The sequence below is a fragment of the Schistocerca piceifrons genome, chromosome 4 (assembly GCF_021461385.2).
Source record: "Schistocerca piceifrons isolate TAMUIC-IGC-003096 chromosome 4, iqSchPice1.1, whole genome shotgun sequence".
Taxonomy (NCBI): domain Eukaryota; kingdom Metazoa; phylum Arthropoda; class Insecta; order Orthoptera; family Acrididae; genus Schistocerca; species Schistocerca piceifrons.
Window position 1 is genome coordinate 578,769,296 of NC_060141.1, and position 18,543 is coordinate 578,787,838.

Below are 18,543 nucleotides of genomic sequence, written 5' to 3' on the forward strand. Positions count from 1 at the left end.
TGTTAGAGACCCCACATATCAACTTCACTGCTCGTTTTTGTAGTTTGAAGACTTTTCTGACCCCTGTAGCAATTCCCCAGAAGATAATACCATAGGAGATTACAGAATGGAAAAATATGACAAAAGCAATATTTCTCTGTTAACAAGGTGAGAAGTAGCTCTCTGGGCAAAACACGCTATGCTAAGTTTTCTGACCAGCTGATCAATTTGCTCTGTCCATCTTAGCTTCCTGTCTATCTGGATGCCTAGGAATTTTGTATGTTTTGTTTCATAAATATTTTGGTTTTTTCAGGAACTTGGCCTATTTTATTTACTGTCTGAAACTGTGTAATGTTAGGTTATGAAAAATTTGGGATTAGGCTATGTGTTGTGAACTATTTGTGTGCTTTATAAGTGACTTTCAAGGCTGTATTCTGCATTTCAGAGTTGGGACCCTTGATCAGAGTACTTGTATCATCCACAAACATGACTATTTTTGCTCTGTCATTAATTGTAACTGGTAGATCATTAATGTAGATTAGGAAAATCAGTGGCCCAATGCTCAAGCCCTGGGGGACTTCTTATTTTAAATTTCTCCAGTCTGCTCCATTAAGATAACTCTTCCCTTCCTATTGTGTAGATAAAATTCTAGCCACATCAATGATTTACCATAGAGTGGAAGCATTTTTGGCAATGTGTGATGATCTACACAGTCAAAAACTTTAGCAAGGTCGCAAAAGATCCCCATTGGATACCTCCTGAGATTTAAATCACCTAGAGTTTCGTCAGTTAGGCTAAATATAGCTCTCTGTATGGGAAATTCCTTATGAAAGCCAAACTGTGTAGATGTCAGTACGCCATTTTGTGTCATATGGCCATAAATCCTGTTATATGCTACTCTCTTGAATGCCTTTGAGAACACAGGCAGCAAAGAGATGGGCTGATAATTGGATGGTACATTTATTGCTCCACTTTTGCAGATTGGCATGACTATTGCGTGTATCAGTCTGTCTGAAAATGTCCCAGTTTTAATTGACTGGTTACATAAAGAGCATAATATGTGACTGACTAAGTCTGCACATGATTTTAGAATCCTATTTGATGGTCCATCATATCCAGAGGGTCCAGAGCTTTTAGGTAATTTTATGATTTTTTTCAATTTCTTTGCAAGTTGTGATTTTGAAATGAAGTGCTGTATTTGGCGTGATTTGTATGTGATTTAGTAGCTCTATGGCTTTTGTGGAGTCTGTTTACTATGGTTCCCTGTCTAATCAGCTACAGTGAGACTGCAACTTTTTGATTAGTCTTGTCGGATGACTATCAGAGTACTGTGGAGTCCCTGCTTGTTCAGATTTTATGTTCCTATTTGTCTCATTTTTATGATGTTCCATATGGTTTCCACTTTACTGTTTCACCTTCTGATTTTTTATGCATCATGCAGTTGTTTGGCCTTCCTTGTTACACATGTTAGAATTTTACAGGATTTTTTGTAATGTAGTTTCAGTTCTAGGTTTGTACCAGCTCTTTATACTGTTCTTTTTAGCATATGATATTTTGATGTCAGCTATTATCTACTCTTTCCTTCCATAACAGATTTATTTCATTTTCATCTGTCTTTGGAGCAAGCAGGCTTCAAAATGTTTGAGAATTAAGTCCAGGAATGAATTGAATTTATCATTCGTTGTAACTGTCTGGTACACTTCCTCCCATTGTTCTTGGTGTAAACTGTTTCTAAACAAGCTAGTAAATTCTGTATTTATTATTCTAATATGTTTAACCTGGGTGTGTTCATTTACTGTTTTTCTACTGCTGAGTTTTAAGGATGTCACTTGAGCATTGTAATCAGACAGATCATTTATTAAATGGCCTATGTTTTTACAATAATGTAATGTGTGGGGTCTAGGAATAGATTATCAATCAAGGTCTTGCTGTGCCCATATTTTCTTGTTGGGCATGAAAACATCAGGAATAGCTTGAAAATTGAGAACAATGATTCTGGTTGGTTATGAAAGAAAATTGATATTAAAATTGTCACACGCTATAATCTGACTGTATTCCTATGAAGTTTTGTAAGAACTAATTCTAGCTGTGAGAGGAACATTTAAATGTTCCCACAGGTGCCCTGTAAACTGCAGTTAATTATGAGGAACTGAGTTCCTGTTTCCAGTTTGGCAGCACAGCATTCAAAATGTTCAATACAATCTATGTTTTGTGATCTAAGAGTATTGGGCACATAAATTGCCACCACACCTTGCCTTAAATTGGTCCTGCAGTAATGAGAAACAGTTCTATAACTATTTAAATGCATTTGATTGGTTTCTGTAGTTTCCAGGTGATGTTCAGTTAGGCAGAGCACATCAGCAACAGTTTCATCAGTGTCAGCTGTTTTCTGAAGAGAAAGCAGTAGTTGCTCTTCTTTATTTAAAAGGCTTCTTATATTTTAGTGAAATATTTTTAAGCTATTCAGGTAATCTGTTGTACTTCTGTCAGGTTAATTGATGTTAGATTTGACATGAGCTAAATTATTGTTAAAGTGTACAACATTTACACTGTAGCTTATCAAAGTAATTTTTTTAGTAACTTTTATTCCAATCTCATTTATGCTTGCAACATGAAAAGAAAAAAACACAGCCCTGTAATATACAGCATAAAATAAATCTTCATAGTTAAAATAGGTAATGATATTGAATGAAAGTCCTGTCACAGGTGGCCACTGTAATCTTGTTTTTCCTACCAAAATATTTCTGTTAAGTCCTTTTGAAACTTATGCTCGCTTTAAGCTAAGCTCAAGCAGTAGCAAATCACAGAAGCAAGCAGTGTCAGTTTTTGTATAATTGCATAAATGGGTTTCAGATGTATTTTCCTGATCTAACTATAACACTGCATCTCCAGATTTAGAACTGGATTATTTCTGAAGAAGTAGGCCACAAAATGAGTGATTACAGATTAGAGAATCTGGCCCCACAAGAAAAAAGATCTATAAATTGCAAGATTATTATAGAGAAAAAAGTTACACTTATCAGATATCAGACATCATAGTTAATAAGATTCAAGTATTAAATTAAGAATGGTAAACCACAAATACAGTTTTTAACTACTGACTTACTACAGTGCTTCACCATACCTCTAAATTGCATCAACTGATTACTGGCCAAATCAGTTGTAAATTCTGAATAAATGAAATGACACTTATACTATGCTAAGAAATGAGATGTTAGAGCCAATGGAATTAATTATTATGTGGGAGGTGGGGTACCAGCTGGGTGATAGGAGAATAGAGAGCCAGTGTAGAGATATGATTTCCACATTGTTTATTAGCGAAACATACACATAACACTTGTGAGTGTTACAGGCATACAGGGCTTACATACTAATGCCAAGCGCCTCACAGGGCAGCGATCCTCATTTACAGAGTCAGAGATGTTATGACACCACAGATTCCCCCCTCCCTCCCTCTCCCTCACCCCTGTAGGGCAGAGCATATGAGGAGAGCTTGAAGTGAGGTGTTGTCTGTCTGAAGTCTGAAGTGATGTAGACAGCTGTGTGAGGGTGGATGCAATGTAATCAGTAAGGTGCACTGGGGGGTGGGGGGTAGGGACACCCAAAGTGCAGCATTATTGGTGCAACTACTAAAGGGTTGCCGCAGGTAGCATTAGTAGATAAGTAGTAGTCTTTGTGGCACCTTCAATTGTTGATGACTCAGTGGTGCCATTTGAAGAAGGATGCACGGTGCAGCATTGTCTTGCATTGTTGCATCCACAGGAGGTATTGCAGGACTCCTAGTGGTATAAGCCAGGACAGTGATGGTGAGTGTACCATCTGCTGAAAAACAGGAGGTGAGTCTTGCCTTGTCAGCTTGGACAGAAGTGATGTGCACAAATTGTGTGTACCAGTTCTTGCACCTGACCAACTGACCATGTAGGTAGGAGTAATCATGAGGTCAGTAACACATAACATGATGGATATGTCGTCAAGCAGAAAATTATGGAGCTTCACATGCACTTGGAAACTGAGTAGTGGGGTGGGAAGTGTCTTTTGTGACAGGTTCACTAAAGTCCACCGGTTTAAGCCAGTTCACTGACACTGTTGTTTATTTTCCAGAAATTATGGTATCAAAATTGTTTGTATCATGTTTGACGCTCAGTATGGCAGTATGGCCCTGTAAATGGCAGTTGTGGAGCAGGTTTCACTGTGTCTGTATGTAGCATCACATGAGAACTTTTGACCGCTCTTTATGAATAAAAATTTATTGTGTCATATGATTTTGGGGGGGGGGGGGGGGGTGGCACACAAATGATTTATATATAAGTGTGCTCCTAGGAAACTAATTCTAGTAAGTTCTGCTTTGAGGGATCATTTCATCCACTACAAATTCAGTGCATAAGGGGCTCACCATATAACACTTCACCAAACATTGCATCTAGGTCATCTTTATGTGACACATGAACATCCAGGAGAACCCATTCAAGGGCAGCCACCCACAACTTTGAGTAACACATGAGGGCAGCTTTCATAGACCAATACCAACATTCCACAAGGCCATTGGATTGCGGATGGTGGGTGGTTTTGTGGAGCTGGTGGCATCCACATGGGTAGCATAAGTTATTGAATAGTTAGGATTCAAACTGCCCACCCTAGTTTGATGTGAAGGATGCTGAGCAGCCAAATATGGCAATGGAACTGTTAATGAAAGTTTTCTGCTACTGTCTCTGCTGATATGTTGAAAATGAGCATGGCCTCCTGCCGTTGTGTCACGTGATCTATCATTGACAGAATGCAATGGTAACCATGGAACTCAGAGAGTGGCCCTACGATGCCAATGTGGATGTGCTAGAAACACCAATTGGGAATTTACCTACTCTTATGGAATGAAAGTCTTGATCCGTGTGCCACAATATTTTTTAATGTTAGGCCAGACAAACTTTTTCAAGATTAGATGTATGGCAGGGCACATGCCCAGATGTGCAAGTTTGTGGCTAACAAAAAAAAATTGTCCTGCAATATGACTCTGGGATGCCTGATCAGAATCGGCCATCAAAACATCATACCAAACTTGTTTGATAGTGCCAGGTAGCTTGCACTTTTACAATTGGAGTCTGACATCTGGTTTGTTAAACAGGTTGTGGAGATCAGCAGCTGTCACTCGACGATCTGCATTTCTGTTGTTGGCAACTCTGATGTAATGCACATCAGTAGTGAACTGTGCTATGAAATCTAGGTGGTGGAATCTCATAGGTGCAGAATCCACCAATGGATTGCAGAACATGTCCACCAATAGGCAATGGTCTCCCCTCAACATCATCTTGAAAGTGAAGAGCTGCTTCATACATGGCTAGTAGTTCAAGGTCAAATGTGGACAATTTTTTCTGGGTGTTGGTAAGTTTGCATGAGAAAAACCTGAGCAGCTGAGTGACTCCACCAACCTCTCGCTGTAAAGCAGTCCTCAACATGTTACTGCTAGCATCAGACATGACAATTATTTTGTCAAAGGCTGCCTGCATTTGCAGTACCCATTTGAGTCCTCATTTAGTAGATCCATTCTTGCTGCTCAGTGCCTGGTGAGTGCTAGCCAAATCTCAGTAGTGTGTGGCAATTTGTTGCTGTATAAATTTGGGACTGAAAAACCTATGCAGCTCTTGGGAGTTACTGGAAGGTGGGAGAAGACTTATCTGGACAGTTTTCTCTGGACTGAGGTGTACCCCAGATGTGTCAATGTTGTGTCTGACAAAGATCATATGGGGTTGCCAAAGTTGGCACTTGTCACTGTTCATGATGATCCTGTGAAAGGGCAGCTTACCAAGGATAATATGTAGGTGGTCATCATGGTCTTGCTCATTTTGCAAAAAGATTATGAAGTCATCTAGATAGGCATAACAAAACGCCAAATTGAACAGTACACTATAATTGAATCTTTTCCATGTGTGTGCTATGTTGTTTAGTCTGTAGAGCTTGTGCAGGAACGCAAAGAGACTGATTGATGTGATTATCACAGTTTTGCGTATATCTGTGTCTACCATCAGAATTTGCAGGTATATTGGTTTGCAATGACACAGAAAATTTTTGCCCCAGCCAACACATGGGGAAAATCATGCAAGTTCAGAACAGGGTAGCTGTTGATGATTGTACAGGTGTTGCATTAGTGGTACTCGCCGCATAGGCACCAGGTACCATTCTTTTCAGGAACTTGTTTAATTGGGGATGCCCAAGCACTGTCTGATGGCCTGACCGAGCCAGCTCACAAAAGTTTGTCCACCACAGCTTTAATTGCTTTAACTTTTTGGGGAGCTAGATGATGGGAGCAATGATGGACAGGGGGCATGGTGTGGTTGTAATGTGGTGGACTGTACCATCCCACATGACACAGATTGTATGTTGTCTAACGAGGGAGTGTGGAGCAAGTGCAGGAAGCAGGGCACAATGTGATTCACAGTTGCTGTTAACATCACATGGAATTGTCTCAAGATTATACTTAAGTAAGGGGTTGTGACACTTCACTAATCTGAGAAGTGTCTGTAGTAGCAGAGCCACAGTAGTGATCAGTGTTGAGGTGATGAAGGTCATTGAAATGCTATTGGGCTGCATCTAGTGATGTGGTTGGCGTCCATGTTCCGTATTTGTAATTGTTCATTGGTGAGGCATGTGAAACCATTGTCATGATTTAATGATGGGTACTTGGCTGCCTTTAAGTGTTACAGGTTGAGAAGTGCTTTGCTTTGTAACCTCACATCAAAAGGTGTGTTGAGCAGCAGCAGTGCAACTGAGGGCATTGCAGTGCAAGAAAGTAGTGTATCACTGACCATACCATGGATCGACTGCTGGCCTACCTGTCGTAATAGGTGGGCACGATTTAAATACACCCATAGTTAGTAGTGCTTGAGGAATTCAGCTCACAGGATATGTTCAGCTGCGTCTGCTGCTAGAAATGCCCGAGGTATTTGTGTATCTATGCCAAGGCCAAGCATGGTGTGCACAGTTCCAGCAAGTGCAGCTACACTGTCTTTGGCTGTGAACAGTTGCAGCAGCAATGGCAACATGTAGCAGGCATGAGAGCAAGCGGTAGAGTGCTCACATTGGCTCTGGTATTAGTGAGGAAATATGTGTGCAGATGCCTGTCAAGGATGAATAGCCAGGGACTACCTGCCCATTAAAACACTGCATCAGTGCTGTTTTGTTGTGATGTGCAGAGGCATCTTGTTAATTAAGAGTGGCCTGGTAAGGGTATGTCAGGTTGCCGTACTAATTTGAATTGATACAGGGTTGTTTGCAGCACTGTGCATCATGCCCAAATCTGGTGTAAACCAGCAGTAACGTTGCTGTGAGTTGGGTGTGGAAGCAGGCAATGCACTTAGTCAGTCTGGCTTTTGTTCTTACACAGAGCCAGTATGTTGGTCAGCTGGGAGGGTGTCAACCTCAGCTATTGCAGTAGGTGACTGTTGCACTTGGGGTAGTAGAAGCAGAGGGCTGTGGTCCTGGTTCAGGTCAGTCCAGCCCTCATTAGGTGGTCTGCAGGTGCACAGAATGTTGTGGCAGTTTGAATAGAATCATCCAAAGTCAGTTTGCATGCAGGTGTACAGTGCACCAGCTGCAGCAAAGCACTGTTGGTTGTTGATTAGAATGTGGTTTGTAATTGTGCCTGAATTCTGTCAGCAACTCGAAGTTTAAAATCCAGTGGTGCCTCCTCATATGACAGCATCACTGTGAAAGTGTCCATAGCACAAGATCAGGCAAGACCTTTGGTCAATTAGAACTTGCATGTGGTCCCAGATTGAAGACAGCATACTGTTGTCTAAAGTGGTCTTAGCTGATGACGATGAGTCTGTTTTGGTACTGGGTGGTGAATTGGGACCAATTTGATTTAGTTATTTTTTTCTTACAATTTGTATAAATAATAGTAAACACATTCTCAGAGTCCACAGTCTGTTTTGGTGCTGGGTGCTGAATTGCGGTAACACAATTTAGTTTTTTTTTTTTTTTTTCTTACAAGTTGTATAAATGAGGGTAAGTCTTTGAAGATACGTGGGGAGGCCAGCAGACCAAATGGCTGCTGTTGTTATGTTCACCTGTAACACTTTCAATTCTCATTAATGTCTAAAGTTATCACTTCACCTAGTTTCTTCTTAATAGCAGTACTGCTATTGTTCACCTGTGACACTACCAGTTCTCATTAATGTCTTGTAAAGTAATGTCTGTGGAAGTTATTCCTTTACTTCATTTATTCATAATAGCGGCACCTCCAGAATCTTCTTCTGAGGCCTTCCTCTCACTAGATAAATAAATTTCTTTTCCTACATCGCATTGATAAGGCATTGTCTTTGTGATATAAAATTTTGGGGGCAGGAATCATAATGGTTGTAGGTTTTTCCTTCTACTCTAAACTTTAAAATAAACACTATACTAAATAATTTTCGATACAAGTTAACACTTTTTTCTTCACACAAAAGACAGAGCATCTCCACAGAAATCCTACCATGGAAACATCCGTAACAAGAGAGGTGATTAATAAAAGAAAATTGTTAACAAATATTAAAAAGTTGAAATTACTGAGATAAAATCGAGTCATGTAGTATAATTTTGTTAGCCTTATCTTTCTATTAATCTTAGTCTTTAAGGTATCCCATTAGGTACACTACAACTGTCCCCCTACTGTATACTGGCATTGAGGACTGTATACAGTAGTGATGCAACTTTTTTGGTTGTTTAGGATTTCTTTTATTCACTGCTCAGAGCAGACATTACATTACAATTTCTGTATTGGGTCCTTGGCCTAGCGAGGTTCAATAGCCTTCATTGTTTGGCCAGACTTAATAAGTTTTTTATTTATGTATATTGATTATTTAAGTTCAGTCTCCACTCCACATGGTTAGCGCATAACCGTCACACAGTGTTGGAGTAAATTAGTATGTTCACATAGCATCGCGATCTCGTCTGCCTCTCATTGCTACTGGAGCTGCAACGAGGGAGCCATATAAGTTTCCTTTTACTAGTTCATAGAATACAATGAACCCTGCATCACTGCAGAGTTTGAAGAAGCCACTTCACACAATTGACACCACGATGACGGTCCTCATTTTTCTCTGATGTCACAATGAAGGAATCATATCAGTTCACATCTACTTGTTCGTAGACTATGTCAAACCCTACATCACTGCAAAATCCAAAGAAGCCACTTTGTGCAGTTGACACTGCAATGAATGTCTGTTGAGGATAAGGTAAATTTGTTACCTCCATTTCTTTCATCACTTCCATCCTATTGCCATTTCCTGCACTGTTGTGCTGCTATAGAAGGTTTATAATTGTTTTATCCTTGCTATAGGCACGCGCTATGTTCATGGTAGAAAACTGCACTTATCCCTTTTTGCACTTAACACAGTTCATGTATGTCTTTCTAATATACATAAAATATTACATAGAATTACAAGGTTATATACAGGAATCATATGTTTTGTATTAGAAGATAACTTCATTCTCCTGAATATACTTGAGCTAACACATGTGAATTATTTGCAGTTTTAAAACAGAGGAAAATTAGCCTTATTTTCATTTGTTGAAATTGTGTGAACAATATATTAAGTGTGAGACAGAGACAAAGTGCATCATGTGGAATATAATAGACCTCTCTGGTGCTATTTTACACTCTGTGTTTTATGTATATAATATAGTTTTTCTATATTGCTGTGTTTGATATATTTTACCTGAAAGTGTAAATATAGTTACTAGTGTAGCGGCACCACTGTTTAGGATAGGGAAAGTTAGTTTTCTGCGATATTCTGAGCACAAGTTACAGCCAGGTGTGAGCCGGATTGCAGTAAGTTACGCTGACCAGCGGTTGCGAAATGGAATGGAGGCCACAGGGGCCATCAAACAGCTGAAAAGCATAAATGCAGTGGTATGCATGTCGCAAGCTGTAGGCAGAAGGGGCCCACTGGTGCAACCAGGATGTGGGGCGTACGTGACTCAGAGCGATGCATTAGCGAAAGAGAGCCACGAAGCCGAGTATAAATAGGTGTGGTTTTATAACGAGGTTCACTCAAGAGTGGCAGTTCTCCTGGACAGCAGGGCATGTCACACTACTGGCAACACACGGCAACAGATGGGGCGACAGCGTCCCAGTCCACGGCAGGTCATTGGTTCAACCCTCTGAGGCCGCAGATGGCCAGAGCGGACCAATCTTCGGCTCACTACCAAAGGTAGTTGTCTTGTCTCCCAACATGCGCTGGAGACTTACAGGGCGAGGGCCGCAGGTTCGGACACAGGAATGGGAGCGGTCATTGCCGCCACATTCCCAGCTACACCAGCCGAGGAAGAAGTAGCAGGGTGGCTGGGGTACAGCTCCCAGTGGAGCAGTGCGGAGTCAATGGGGATGGTGGCCACTGATTCAGCTGCTAGCGCAGCCATCCTGTCATAATTGGAACTCTGCAGCTGGCATACAAGGCTGGCCCGACACAGTGCATTGCACAGGCCGCTGGGGTGCTACCTCAGCAATGTGGGGCTTTTGACATGGACCGAGGTCAATGAAGCTCTCTAGTGAAAAAAATAAATCATTTGAAAAGCTCGGACGAGTTTTAATACGGCACCTCCTGGCACCCATCCATAATATTTGGTGTCAATACGCTGCATTTGGCATCTGATGCTGCATCACTAAACTAAATGTCTTTTACTCGCTATTATTTATTCAACTGTGTCGACGCTAATCGGTTATGGGCCCAGCAATGCATTTGGAATAACTGTATACATAATATAATAGTGAGACGCTATTGACAAAGTTCCATGTAGTGCACTTGCGTGAAGTATGAGTTATCCTTACAAGATGAACACAACTCTTTTGTATTATTCTTCGATAATCTTTACATCAGGAAATATCAGAGTTACCATTAAAATGAGCAAGGCAGAAATTCTCCAGATTGAAGGATTTATGGATCGCAAGAATTATTCAATGTGGAAATTTGCAGCAGAAGTGTATTTACGTTTGGATGCCCTATGGGATGTGGTAGATGGAACAATGAAATCCACAAATCAGAATTATTCAAGTAAGGATAGGAAAGCAAAATTATATTTGGTATTACTAGTTGACTCAGTGAATTATGTTCACGTTGAAAAGCTGTAACAGTGAAAGAAGTCTGGGATAAATTATGATGTACATTTAAGGATGGAAGTCTTACAAGGAAAATAGGATTATTATGTGAGTTAATTACTATTCAGCTGGACAAATGCAAGAGTGTAGACAAATACGTCAACAAAATATTAGCCATGCCAAACCAACTGAGAAACATTGGGTTTGAGATCACTGATGAATGGATAGGGGCCCTACTGTTGGCTCAGAGAGACCAATCACTGGTGACAGTGTTAAAACTAAAATCCTACAGGATGTAAAGAGTACTTCAAGCTGTCATGTATTGGAGAAGGAAACTGCATCTGCTCTTTATTCAAAAAACAAAAGGAAGAAATCAGTGAGGGGCTACAGACCTCAGAGGAAGGGGCATATTGCATCTCAGTGCAGAGAAAAAGAAAACCCAAGGTCAGACATGCAGCAAAAGAGGTGTGTTGCTGATAGCCCAGAGAGAGGGACCAATAAGGTAAGGCACTCTCATGTTTCTATTCTTTTGGAGATGTGGGTAATCGTCAACTAGAATGGATTTTAGACTCAGGTGCATCGGTGCTTATTGTTCTTTATGATGTTAAAGATAAGACTCATATCGGAATATCTACTGTTGATGGCAGCAAGCTCCAGTGTCATTTGGCTGGGGAACCAGACCTATGTAAGTGTAACTGGTGAACCCAACATGGTTAGAGCACATGATGTTCATTATGTAAAAAATGTTGTGACTAACCTGCTGTCTGAAGGGGAAATTGTCAAGAAGGGAAATACAGTCATTTTTTATATGCATGGAGCACGAGTAATGAATAAAAATGGTGAAGTTATAGCTACAGCAAGTAACGAAAGGGTATTTTAAAGTTGGATACAATTGACAGTAAACATAGAAATGTTAGTCATTCAGTATACTCAGCAGAAGGTTTTTTATCCCACCGCAGACTTGGACACTTAAATAGAGTACGTTTTTAATAAGGGTTATGGCAAGGGAATACAGAATTATAGTGTATCCAAGGACCCTTGTGAGATATGCATAAAAGGAAAACAAGTGAGGCCATGTTTTAAGATTATTAAAAGTAAATCTACAGAGGTCTTAGAGTTAACCCACACAGATGTATGTGGCTTGATGGAGTGCAAATCCATAAGTGGGAGTTGTTATTTTCTTACATTTTTGATCATTATTCACAATATACTCATGTTTATTTTCTTAGCTCCAAAGACCAAGTGAGTGACACTTTTGAGGAATATTGTAATGTGGTCAAAAGATAGACACGAAAGAAGATTTAGGTCATCAGGTCTGATAGTGGGAGAGAATATGTTAACCAGAAATTGAAGACGCTTCTGGCTTAATGATGAGCCAGCAACAGCAGAAGAAGCAATGAGTGGTCCAAACTCTCAAAAATGGAAAGAAGCAATGGAGAGGGAATTGAAATCTGTATCTCAGAACGAAACCTTTGAATTGTTAAATATGCTGGCAGATCAGAAACCATTATGGGCAAGATGGGTATTTGCTTTGAAGAGCCCTGAAAATTCATCACCAAGATATAAAGCATAACTTAAGGCTAGTTGCCAAAACAAGGGGTAGATTACAAAGAATCTTTTTCAGCTGTACTCAAGTTTGCCTCATTGAGATATCTTTTAGTCTTGGCAGCAAAACAAAATTTAACAATTCATCATATGGATGTAAAAACAGCATATTTAATTGGGAAATTAGAGGAGGAGATATATGTAATTTTACCAAGAGAAGCCATGAAAATCGTATCAGAAAGGGAAAATATTTGGCATTTGCAAAAAGGTATTTATGGGCTTAGAATGGACATTGCTGTAATCAATGTCTATGTAAAACACTAATAAATATGAATATGAAGCAAACTACAGTACCAGTATATGCTACAAAATGGGAAGAGAAGGGATAATAATAATGGCAATATGGGTGAACAACTTCTTTATCCTGACTAAAAACGAAAGCTAAAAGGGAATTTTTAAGAAACAGCTGCAAACCAAGTTTAAGGTGCATGATTTGGGAGAAGTTACACATTATTTTGGTATGCAGATCACAAAGGATGAAGAGAGACAAGAATTGAGTATAAATCGATCATCATATACAGAAAAAATCTTAAAGAAATTTGGCATGAGTGATTGTAAACCCATAACGTCTCCAATGGAAGTAGGAGCAAAGTTAAATATAAATGAGACAGATGTGGAATGTGATAAGAATGTTCCATATTTAGAAGCAGTAGGGAGTCTGTTATATTTGTCACAAATGTCACGACCTGATATTGCTTTTGCTACCAATTCAGTGAGCAGATATTGCAGAGACCCAAAGGAAAAGCACTGGAAAGCCATGAAACGGATAATCTGATATCTAAGAGGAACTTTGAACCACAAATTAAGATACCCTAGAGAAGGTAATGCAGAACTAGAAGGCTACAGCTATGTGGACTGGGGGAGTGAATTGGAAGATAGGCACTCTAATGCTGGTCCTATCAAAAGCAAAAAACTTGCATTGAGTACCATAGAGGCCGAGTATATGGTGCTGTTACACCACGCAGGAAGCATTGTGGCTAAGAACATTAATATGTAAAATAGAACCCAGTTTAATAATGGAACCTATAATGACATTCTGTGGCAATCAAGGAACAATTAACCTAACTAAAAATGATGTCGCAGGTGCTAGGACAAAAAATATTGATATAAGGCACCATTTTATTTGGAACCACATAGAGTGACAGAACATCGCCATGGACTACCCTTGCACAGAACACATGTTGGTTGACCTCCTGACAAAACCCTTGGACCAAGAGAAGTTTGAAAAGATTGTGGGGCTATTTGGTTTATCTTGTGAAGGCAAGCCCCAAAATACATGTTCAACAGGGGTGTTGGAATTGTGTGAAGAATATATTTCATGTGAGACAGCAACAAAGTGCATCATGTGGAATATAATAGACCTCTCTGGTGCTCTGTCGACTCTAATAGTCTTCAGCTCCTGTACCTTCTTTCCTTGAAGGTATACAGTGCAGTTGTAATGCAGACTGGTTGATCCTCAGAGTAATTGCCACACTTTGAGGAGACAAGCAAATTACTTTGTCACAGCCAACCTTATCTTATTTCCTGCAAGTAGCCTCTCTCTAATATGGTTGAGTAGTGTGACCAAAATTTTAGTTAATTTATCAGGGATGGTGTGTAAGACCATGCATTCAGCAAACATGTTTTGCTGTTGTGTGCTCTGGGAGTGCTTTTTTATTAAATGTAACAATAAATAATGCTTTTGTTTCATTAGATGTAAGAACAAATAAGGTTTCATAAGAGTTCACCATCCACTATTTTCATTATATTTTTGAAGATCAAGTGTACCTTTCTGTACATACTCACATTTTCTATTCCTTCATAGGTATGGCCATGATGTCTCTCCATGACATGATCCTTTACTAGAGTTCAGAGTGTATTGCTAGGGGGAAGTATATGTCTATGCACAATGTCCTATTTTTCGTACATTTTACAAATTTTTTAGTTCCAGAAATCCTCTCTAGAAACTTCTAGATATAAAAAGATGAAACTTGTTCAAAAGTATCTTCTTGTCTTTTCATGGTTAAAAACATATACTGACAGCAGAATTTGCTCAGTTACTTATTTGTGAACTATGAATTACAATACTTTTCTCTAGATGTTTAGTGACAAGAGCTCACTTGTTGAGTTGGATCCCCCTGTCCCCAGCTCAGGAACCCTAGGTTTGCCAGACCCTTTTCAAGCCAAATATTGTCCTCCATGAGGTACTTGCTGTTTAACAAAACCCACCACATATATGTAGCTTATCAGATGCCACAAATGTAGTGCAAACTATCACATATTTCATTATTGGTTTTCCCCTAATACTGTCCTGTCATGTGTGTCATCAAGGGTGGCATTTCTCCTGAATTCTTGGTTACCCACATTTTCTCCAACCCTTGTCCACTTTCAGTTTCACAGAAAGAAAGCATTAGTACCATTTTTCATTTCTATTTGTGTATACCTGCTAATATTTGTTGAGTTAAAATCTATTCTCTAATCTGTGTAGCCTGAACCTCATATTACCAAAACAGACACACTATGAGAGTTCAGTAAATATAAGTGTTTCTACTAAACTGCACATCAGCACTGAAGCACTCATCAAACTTCTGACTAGATGAAATCTTCTTAACTCTTGATTCAACTACAATGTCTACTAAATTAGTGTGCTGACAACTTGGAGATACAATCAGACTTTATTACATACATCAGACAAGAGATTAGCATGCACCTTTTTGTTAAACTGACATCCAGTTAACATTATGGCATTCAACCAGCTAAAGAAAATTCTATTACATTTAGATTCAATATACATATTGACATTATCATTGCACACTATGTTAGAGTCATTGATATTCCTTGGAGCTGTGCATGACACAACAGTCTTTTTGCTGTATTTGTAATGATGTCAAGCACAGTATTACAGTTCTTGTCACTGCATGAAGTCCATAAGGAATACCTCATGAAAATAAATAGTACAAGCATGATAGAAAGCACTCATTAATAAACCTTCATACACATTATAGTTCTAACTTTCCAAATGACTTTTGTACTCAACTTTACCAAACTGCACAATTATGTATTCTTGCTCATTTATATATCAAATCAGTATAGGATTTTCATATGAATCAAATGGCTCTTTGAAATTCTTACTAATAAAATAGTGGAAAACCTCATACCCCTTCAGAAATACACACACAGATACTGTCTATATATTGCATTCTATTCTCATAGTTACCCTGGCGGATAGGTTCAGAAAACTGTTACCATTTCTGTATCAGCTATCTTAATAAATTGTGCATCACATACAAAACAAAAGAACTTTCCAACATTATACAATGTTACACTGAGGTTAACATACCAATCCGCTTCTCTGATATGGGTGTATTATGTTGTGACAACAAATGAAACATGTCCTGCTCAGTGTTCTTGCAACATTACATACACTGGGTTATCCTCACAATTTATGATAGGTCCTGGCAGAACTAAAATCATTTCTCAGTGCATTTCTTTGCTGTATAATGTGTACAGCATTGTGAAACTTCATTTATGCATGGAACAATGTCTATGGTAGCTTAATGCATTCTGATATACTGTGGTTCCTTTCATCTGGGTGACTAGTTTACCAATTCATTGGATAATTCTGTTCCTGCATATTAACTTCCAGTCACACAAATTAAACATGTATGCATTTTCAATGAAATTACTAATAAATTCTATTTGTGTAAATACACATCAAATAGCATATCATAGTTATTTTCAATCCATCATTAGGTATGGTATAGTTTTCTATGGAAACTCAAATAATGTATCTTGTAAACTGAAGATGCAGAAGAAAATTGTCACTCACATGCTGCTCTGGTCACCCATTATTTTATAAATTTCATATCCTAACTCTTCCTTCCCTATATGTTTGTGAAAATATAAACTTCATATACAGCAGGAAAAAATTATGTGGAGAATCATTTTAGCCAATTGAACAATACAAGAAACAAAAAGAATTCACAAATCAATTTCTCACTTCGCAATGGAGTGTATTCTGGTTGAAACTTCCTGACATATTAAAATTGTCTGCTGGGTCAGTACTCAAACCCAGGACCTTTGCCTTTATCGGGCCAGTGCTCTGGAGTATACTCATCCTGATGAGTGATCAGAGACACTTTAAAAGGCTAATTTTTTATTAACAAAACCAAAACTCAGTTATAATGTCATAGGATGAATATCCACACAGCTACATTCAACAGAAATATCTCTCCAGTGACATTGTCTATGAAGTGCCTATACAATGACTCCTGGTTAGTGATAGTAGGCTGGTGTTGCCAGCATGTGAGGGCTGACATGCTGCTGGCAGAGACGAGGACACAATGGGCCAGGTCTGCTCGCATGGAGTGCTGAGATGAGACTGCTACTAGTGCCAACTAGTAGTACTGGCCATGAAAGGCTGATGCACCCAGATAGAACTGCTGCTATTGCAGATTTGAGGTATAGGTTGTAACTTATTTTGCACAGTCTGGCAGTGGCCTAAATAGCTGGGAGCAGATTAATATCTGCATGGTAGTGTGAGGGCATGTGACCTGGTATAGCAAAATAGCACATTGCCAACAGCACTCTTTGCTGCTACAGACATGCTGCCTGTTGGCAGGGTCATCTAGTATTCGATTTTTTTATTGTATATATGTATACAAAAAAACTGTATTATTATTAGAAGACCATTATTAGCATTAGTTGTTCTGTGTTTACGGTGTTGGCTGCGCCTGAATCAACTGACCTTAGATTATGCATGTTGTGAGACTAATAGATCACAATTCTTAAAAGGCTATAGTTGTAATAGTATTTGCTTCTTTTGTGGTTACCTGGTGCCATTTGGTTAGTAGAAGATTACAATACTTGCTACGCTGTTAGGGGAAGGATTAATGTATAAAATATAAGATAAATACCCATAAATGAGCCAATAACACCAGCTGCCATTGTGTATACCTTCTGCAACTCTTTAATTATGTGTGAAGTTAAGAATTTATAACATTCATAGCTGTGTAGCTTGCACAATTGTAATTAGTAACAAGCTGTCCTTTTTTTTCATTCTTTATTTTTCCAGGACTAAATGCATTGAAGACTGGCATGCATACATTGTTAGAAGTGGCATCCCAAGTTCAACTGTCTATGATTTTGTTCAAGCCCTGGGGCTCGATCTAAAAACCCGTTCATGGATAATTGCTGGGCTTCCTCGAGACCATTTTACACTTGAAAGTGCAGTTATTGTTGATAATTCGCAAAGGTAAAGCAAAATATAGCAGCAAAACTGTTTGACCCTCTACCCTCATTTATTATTGCTGCTCATAATACAACAAAGCTATATATATTTACCGGTTTGAAAGTTCTCTGTTTATTCTTCTCATGAAAACTGAATCATTTGCAATTATACAATCTCCATCATAGATAGTTTATGTACAAGGTGTATTTAAATGCCAATTACAATTGTAATAACCATGTCTGTTGCTAAGGATATGTTTAGTATTAATTTCATCCAGATTCAGTAATGCAGCTTTGAAAAAATGAAATTGAGAGCTGGTGTAATACATAACGATTAATGCGCGCACTCTAAATGAAACATTATGTACGAAATGTCTAGGTATCCAGCTGAATTATCAGGTAAACATAAACTGTCAAAGAAGCTCAGTTAGGCATCTTTTGCCCATAGAAATTCACTAACTGTACTATCAATTATGCTAGGTTATTTTGCATAATGGCAATACTGTTCACCTAAGAATTATTTTGGGGGGCAGGGGAAGTAAAATAATGAAAATACTTATTGAGCAAAAGTGGATATAAAGAAAATTGTGTAAATAAGATTTCTCTATGTGTTACAGATGCCTTGTTATATATGTTGCATGCACTTCCTAGCCCATTTTCTCTTGAAGGTTATTTGTTGC

General features: G+C 38.8%; 1 protein-coding gene across 1 annotated transcript in view; it reads left to right on the plus strand.

Annotated features, from left to right (window-relative positions):
* The window catches only part of LOC124796021 (dynein axonemal heavy chain 7-like), a 72,595-nt gene extending 54,426 nt beyond the window's left edge, over positions 1-18,169 (plus strand). Inside the window, exons 6-7 of the mRNA XM_047260104.1 lie at positions 17,709-17,888; positions 18,115-18,169. Coding sequence (XP_047116060.1) covers positions 17,709-17,888; positions 18,115-18,169 — 235 coding nt within the window. The remainder of the gene's footprint in view (positions 1-17,708; positions 17,889-18,114) is intronic.
* The last annotated feature ends 374 nt before the right edge of the window (positions 18,170-18,543 follow it).